The 7303-nt window shown below is 40.1% G+C and overlaps 1 protein-coding gene across 2 annotated transcripts; it reads right to left on the reverse strand.

The window, feature by feature from the left end:
* Positions 1-1317: 1317 nt before the first annotated feature.
* On the reverse strand, positions 1318-5868 carry RIPPLY2 (ripply transcriptional repressor 2). Of its 2 annotated transcripts, none has more exons than XM_059889887.1 (3): positions 5245-5868; positions 4853-4917; positions 1318-4478 (listed from the first exon to the last, which is right to left on the reverse strand). In XM_059889887.1, the coding sequence occupies exons 1-3, from the start codon at positions 5608-5610 to the stop codon at positions 4334-4336; spliced, it is 576 nt and encodes a 191-aa protein (XP_059745870.1). In that variant the 5' UTR covers positions 5611-5868; the 3' UTR covers positions 1318-4333. The 2 variants fall into 2 exon arrangements, with proteins under 2 accessions (XP_059745870.1, XP_015328336.1); XM_015472850.3 differs by having other exon boundaries at positions 1318-1595; positions 5245-5831.
* Positions 5869-7303: the final 1435 nt, after the last annotated feature.

The following is a 7303-nucleotide window of genomic DNA, read 5'->3' on the forward strand; positions in this document are numbered from 1 at the left end:
AAGGATTAAGTGAGATGTCTGGCTAATGGTAGGCACTCAATAAATGTGACTGTGGCTCTTAATACTATTCCAACACATTAATAACAGCAGCACAAATACTGTGCAGGCAAACACCAGTATCTAATGCTCAAGGTCCATGTTGGTGATCTGGTGGGGTTTTGCATATCTATTGAGGAACACATACATCTTGAGAGTAGAATCCAGTGAAAGGAAAGTTTTCAAGAGAAGAAATATAGTTCTAAGTAACTCTCTCTATCCTCTTTCCATAACTAATTTTTCCTGACTCTGAAACATGGTTTGAACTTGTTCTATTTCAATTGCCTTGTTCTTAAAGTGCCTGTAAATCAATGATTGTAAGGGGGCATTTCTTAGCTAAGCAATGGAAACACTTGTATTTCAGCTACTTGTAATTGAAAAGACTGTATTTGAGCTAAAAGAATTTCATGATCATAATTACTATGTTACCTCTATCTACCATGCAAAGTGCTTCTGTTTTCTCTTTCATTAAAAAAAAAGGATGTATTCTTCTATAAAAATTTTTTAAGCTAATCACTAAGAATTTCTTATTTCACTTCCCAGGAGAAAATTTTTTACATGAGAATATAGGACCTGGGAACCAGAGCAATGGAAGGTGATATTATTGGAGAATGTTTCCTATCTGCCACATTTCTTAGCTCCCTTGTGTACTGAAATGAAAAAATGATTATCAAATTCTGGCATTTTGTCTCCCCCTTTTTAGACTCCACTTAAGTAAGATGTTTTGTTTTAACTCTGGGGATCCCTCAGTGTGGTGCCATAAGTACTAAACACCCATGCTATTTTACTACTGAATTTAAGGGCAGCAGAAGAGTATTAAAGTGAGAATAACTTGACTCACCATTCATTAAAATTGCTAAAATTTAATATTCCTAACATTGATTCCCAATCTTAATTATAGACAATGTTTACAATCTTTTTCACCATCTGCTGGCTAATACATAATAGTAACATGTGATTGATAACATAAGGTGATTTTCCTCATTACCTAATAAGATAATACACATCTGTAACTACAACATCTAATGGGGATCAGTAGGAAATACCAGATATTACAAAACTCAGTCTTGAAAATTAAATATTGTTATTCTTTGAAAAATCATACATAAATGTTTTCAAAATTATAAACAAAGATAAATTTGTAATTTGAGGAAGCAATCTAAATTATCTTTTGTAAGCTCCAAATGTTTACAATACAATCAAAACACTTGTAAACAGAACCTATTTTTAAATTCCAACATTGTATTATAGTGTAGGGATAAAAAAGGCCCAACTACCATAGTAATTACTAAATATTTCATTTTATTAATAACTTATATACAAATAAATTAATTTTAAAAGGATTATGATACATTTGTACACTAATCTAATTTGTACCTACAAACTTTGAATGTCATCAAAACTAATCAGGTTAATTTTCACAGATCAGCTCCTCAGTTTCGTCTTCACTATCAGAATCTTCATAAAATGAAATTGTGGCTTGAATTGGAAAATTTTTCAGAAGAGCTTCTGCTTCTTGATATAAGTAATCATAACACTTTGATTTTGGCCAAAATAGTCTGAAAGAAGCAGACAACATAATATGCTTTATTTTTTTTTCCACATTCAGAATCTTTGTTCTCATGAAATGCTCAAATTTCAAGAGCTCCATATATTTATCAACTGATTTATGCATTTAAATAGAGTTTAAAATGCTGGTGTTACAGCCTTCATGGAGTCTATTTGATAAAGTATCAATAATTGATTCACTGTTTTAAATCTTTATCCAAGTTATAAGTTGGATCACATTCACATTAAACCCTCCATGAGCTTAAGATCAATATTTAGATAGCTTACTTCAGGCATTATGGATATACTTATTCTTACAAAATACAGAAGAAAGTTTATCTTCCAATTTCCAAATTCCTTTGGGGAAAAAATGAATCCTACCATGACATTAAATATTGGGATGATAAAAACTTTATAAAGATGACAAAATATTATGCACGTTACACAAAGGCAGAAATTACCTAGCATCTTGTTTGACACTCAGACTTAGTTTGTAGATGTAGATGGAACCAAATCAAGTTTAGAAACATATAAAAAGCAACTTTTTCAAAAGGCTATCTCTGACCCCAACCTTGATCCCATCTCTCTCCCTTTTCCCCACCCAACTAAATTTGGGAACAGTATGTTGAGATATTGAAAATAATACTGATTTTGTGCAAATAATTTGCATGTAAATGTGATTACCTTAAAATTTCAAATTTACAACAAATATTAATCTTACCATCTGATCTTCTATTATTTTTCATTCAGGGGAAATAAAAGGATAAGGTTGCACCACCAACTAGAGTGCCTGGTATTTTAGTGTACAATAAATAGCCTCATGTGTCCAAATCAGATTGATTCTAACAAAGAGAAAATTTCATTATATTCAGTATGCTTCATTTTAAAAAGCAAAAATATAGGCAATGTAGTTGATAAATGTTTCTAGCCAAACAGTTAAGTTTATAAATTGGGTGCCTAAATAAGCAATATCAGTCATCCTATAAATATTTTAGTAATCTCTTATGCCAATCATAACTCATAATTCAAAGACAGATAAATCATGATCCCTATCTTCAAGAAGTTTATAATTGAGTAAAAAGAATCAGAAACACACAATAATATACAAGATAGAACTTAAAGAGAAATACAAAGAAATGGCTACATTAGTTCAGAAAAGAAATTGCTCCTAAAAAATGCAATTGATTTTCTAATGTGTAAAACTGTCAAACCCAAAGAATGTTGTTTAATTATTTTCACACTCTGTCTCCCCAGAATCTCTCACTGGCCATTTTTCTTACAGGGACTTTACACTTTGCTGACTTCTTCCCTGTTCTGTTTAATTCTTCCCAGTCAGGTTTGTGTACCTCTCTTTCTCTGTAGACAGGTTAGATGCTGGCCTTCCCCCAGCATCTTATCAAGAATGATCATCTTTCCTTTTTCACTCCTCCAGATGACCTGACTCACTGCCATGATTCCCTTGTTTATTTACCAAAGCCTCCTAAGTCTGTATTTTCACTTAAGAACTGGACTCTGGACCACTGACCTGTATATGCAGCTCTTTACTGGACAGATCTATTTGGAGGCCCCATAAGCACATGAAATATGACAAATGGGAACTCTGACATGCTATCTTGTTCCCAAGTTATCTTTTAAGCCTTAATTTCCATTTCATTAGTATAACATTCACCTGGTCATCAGCCACCAACCTGGGAACCATTCTGTCTTTTTACTTCTATTTACCTACCATATCCAAAACATCATAAGCCTAAGCCTAATCTACTCTGTCAACTAAGCATTCCCCAAATTCACCCAGTTCCATCAATGCCTTAATTGCAATAACTTCCAGTTTCACTTTTGATGTTCTAACTAAGGCTGTATACAATTTCCTTACTGATTTTTCTGAAGCATAAATCTGATCACATTATTTTAATTAAAATCCTTGAGTAACCCCCAATACCACCTACAGAATAAAGTCCATAAGTTCCCAATGCCATACACAGGAGCAGGACAAAAGTCTTGTACCAAGGTGTACAAGATCTGCTCTGGCTTCCCTGCTGGAGTAACCACAGCTCCACACACTCAAATGCCAGTTCCTTGATGCTCCCAGAAGGAACTGTGCTATTCTTTTTCCTCTCAATGTCTTCTGCCCCACCCCACAAGTTCTCCACTGGGTTAACCTCAAGACTCAGCCAGGTAATCACATCTACGATACACAGTTCCCTGACACTTTCCCACCTCCCCCCTCCTGGTAGAGTTAGTCATAAAATTGACCAAAGTAAACCATTATAACACTTCCAAAGGGCTATGATTATCTCTTCCCATGTTCTTCACTAGTGATAGCAAAGGGTAGGAAATTAATCAACACTAATTGACTACTATGGTCTTCCCCCGGTGGCTCACATGGTAAAGAATCTACCTGCAATGCAGGACACCCGGTTGGATTCCTGGGTCAGGAAGATCCCCTGGAAAAGAGAATGGCTACCCACTCCAGTATTCTTGCCTAGAGAATTCCATAGACAGAGGAGTCTGGCAGGCTACAGTCTATGGGATTGCAAACAGTAGGACACAACTGAGAGACTAACACTTATTGACTACTACGTGCTATTATAAACACATGCACATTCTACAAACTTTATACAGCTCTTCATTTAACAGCTCTCTAAAGCAGGCAATGAAGACTTAAGCTTTCACCTGATTAAAAGCTACTAATCATCTTGCAGGAAGACTGACTTCCTGTGGCTAGGAACAGCAAACTAGCTCTTAATTGTTAGGTCAAATAACTTTCGATCGCTTTTACGGTCCTGTAATCTTTGGGATTTTCATTACGTTTCCATTTTCTCTTCCGTCTCAAGTTCCATTTGTTGATTTGTTCGGTTTGCTGTAAACCGCAATTGCGAACACCATTCTTGATTCTGATTTGCAAAAAAGAATATTTCCATTCAGCCTGGTGTGAAGCCAGTTTCACTCAAACCTTTTGGCATTAAAAAGAAATTGTTTCGCAGGCACAAGACGTCATCACTCTACTTTTACTAATGCTACCGCGTTCCCTCTTCATAATAGATATTGTAAAGCGCTTACTGAGTGGGCACTGATTAACCGTTCTTTAGGATGAGAGCGTGAACTACATTTTTCAACTCCCTGAGCAAAGGACCTCTGAGACTAGGAAGATAAATCTTGAAGGTAGATTTTTCCAAGAGAGAAAAACTTCGGGATCAGCTGCTGAGCAGGGCTGTGCGAGACCCTTCCCTGGACCTGCTGGAGCCCTTCGATGAGGCCCGTCACTCACCTGACTGGGTGTCTGTATTGGGAAAGCTTTCCTGAGGCGTCCGTTATTCCGGGGCCATCTGGCATCTGAGGGGGTGTAAGGAAACGGATCGCAGTTATCACTCACCCCTTTCTAAAAAACTGCAAACCCGGGCGACCAAGCGTTCCTCCTGTCGGCAGGGAATGTGACCCCGGGGGCTCAGAAGCCTCCCTCCCGGCTCGATCCTCGCGTCCCGGGAGCGGCGGACGCACTCACCGCACAGCACAGACAAGGCCACCGGTAGGGCCACCTGCTGGTGCGGTAATACGCCAGGGGCAGGCCAGGCGCGCGTCTCCCTGGGGTCCCGCGTACCCTGCGCGGGTCGATCAACGGAGCCCCTGGGAGGCGCGGCCCGCCACGCGCGGTTCACTCACCGCCTCCACGGCGTTGTGCGGCGCCTCCTGCTCCTTCTCTCCTCCGTCGTCAATCCACGGTCTCCAGAAGACTGCGGATCTGCGAGGTGGGGAGCACAAGACGCGCAGAGAAGATGCGAACCTAGACCCAGGAGACCTGACCGCAGCTGAGCCAGGGCAGGGTGGGTGTGGGGCTGGAAGATCCGAGGGGAGGAGCCGGGAAGGGGCAGGCGGGAGGGATGGAGCGGGGTAAGCGCGAGGCGGGGCCAAGGCGTTGTACCCGGAGTCCGCGCCCCTGTGCTGCATCGGAAGATCTGGAGCTGGCGGCGGGCGACAGAGGTGCACGCACTGGCCGCTTCCATTCTCCGTACGTTTCGCGATCTCCATGGACAGGCTGGCCCCTGGCACCCACCTGGCCCGAACCCAAAGCTTTATATAGCCCCCGGGTCCCGGAGCATCTTTACACGCTCGCTCCCTGTCTCCCCTGCTGGCGGAGTAAACAAAAAGGCTGCGCGTGAAGGCGCAGCGGCCCGAACCCCGGGGACGAACGCGTGCAACTCCCAAATGGCCTGGGAAGCTGTTTTGCCAAGCGATTGTTAATCACTCTTTCACCCTTGGCTGCGGGGGTAGGGTGGGATACAACATTCCTCAGAGCATCCAATTTCCAAGTGATGAGGCTAGGAGGGGTTAAACCTAAGCGATTCTACACGTTTTGTGTATTTCTGCAAAAAAGGCCAAGTGGCAGGTCATTGCTCCGTTGTCCCATGGCTTTTGGCCTTCGGCAAATGCCACTGGCTCTGGACTCCTTAGGAAAGGAATATTGGTTGGTTTTTTGTTTTTTTAGTTCCTTGTTTCTTTTTTAAAAAATATATTTTAAAACGATTTGTTTGGCTGCACCAGGTGGTAGTTTCAGCGTGTGGGATCTAGTCTCCAGACCAGGGATGGAACCGGGTCCGCTTGTATCCGGAGCCTGGCGTTGCAGCCATTGGATTACCAGGCAAGTCCCTTGTTTGTTTGAACCTAGGAAGTCCTAGGTTCCTACATCTGCCTATTATTATTTGAAGATGAAAGAGTTGCAAGAACTGAATTATAAAAGGCATGTTCCGACCTAGAGGACCAGAGAGTGGAGTCATAGGATTTGGGCCTAGAGCTCTTCCAACATCTTATCAGTGTCCTCCAAAATAAGTCTTGAGTGTCATCTATACAATTCTGTCACTCTTGGAATTGTGCCACTCAATGATAATTAGCAAATTCTTTTGTGGTTGATGGTTGTGTGTAGAATAATAATGAAGTCTTAAAAGTTATAATGTAGAACCAGTTAATCAACCCCTCTGTGCCTGTGTCTCTTATTTAAGTTACTTCTTACTTATCATAGAGGTCCATGAAACTTGTCATAATTTTTGTTCAAAATAGCTGAACTTCCTCTTGAAAGTTGTAGAGAAAAACCCCAAATGTAAACTGTAATGTTTCTGCTATTCATTCAATTACTGTGTAGGAAAGAAATCCATCCAATTAATACCCAAGAACCTATAATGACCTACCTGTCAGAAAGGTGAAATAGGGTTTGCTTCAGATAATGAAATCAGTAAGGATAGGTATCTAATGCATGTTTCAGTGCCCTAGATTTACTGTTAGGCTAAATAAAATAAAACTTACAGAATAGTTGCTACAGTGCCTGACACACAGTAAGCTCTCTATAAATTTTAAGTTATATAAAAAATGTAACCCTTAGCAGATGCTAAACTATCTGAGGAAAAGGCTTATCATTTCCATTTTGTAAACATCTTTTAGGGTGTCTATAATGTGCTAAGTTCTGTGTTTTCCATATATTATTGCAGTAAGATAACCCCCTATTCTCAAGAGGATTACAGCCGTGGCCATCTATGGCTATCACAGTGGCTGTATGAGCAAAGGTTTTTAAAAATTGCCACATTCAATAGCAAAAGCACATTTTAAGCCAAGAAGTAATATCAGGAGAGAATTGATGTGCGTCAAAACTAGAAAACCTTCTTAAAGTAAAAGAAACCAAAATTGGGATTTCAAGAAGGATCAGTTGAGGACTAATGGACTGTGTGTGTGT

Source organism: Bos taurus, chromosome 9, assembly GCF_002263795.3.
Source record: "Bos taurus isolate L1 Dominette 01449 registration number 42190680 breed Hereford chromosome 9, ARS-UCD2.0, whole genome shotgun sequence".
Taxonomy (NCBI): Eukaryota; Metazoa; Chordata; class Mammalia; order Artiodactyla; family Bovidae; genus Bos; species Bos taurus.

Bases quoted from the DNA above. Each gene is read 5' to 3' on its own strand.
- RIPPLY2 (XM_015472850.3), bottom strand. From the start codon at position 5,610: ATGGAGATCGCGAAACGTACGGAGAATGGAAGCGGCCAGTGCGTGCAC. The intron at 4,918-5,244 runs GTGAGTGAACCG...ACACCCCCTCAG, and splicing joins CGCACAACGCCGTGGAGGCG to ATGCCAGATGGCCCCGGAAT. The intron at 1,596-4,852 runs GTGAGTGACGGG...TGCTTCTTTCAG, and splicing joins CAATACAGACACCCAGTCAG to ACTATTTTGGCCAAAATCAA.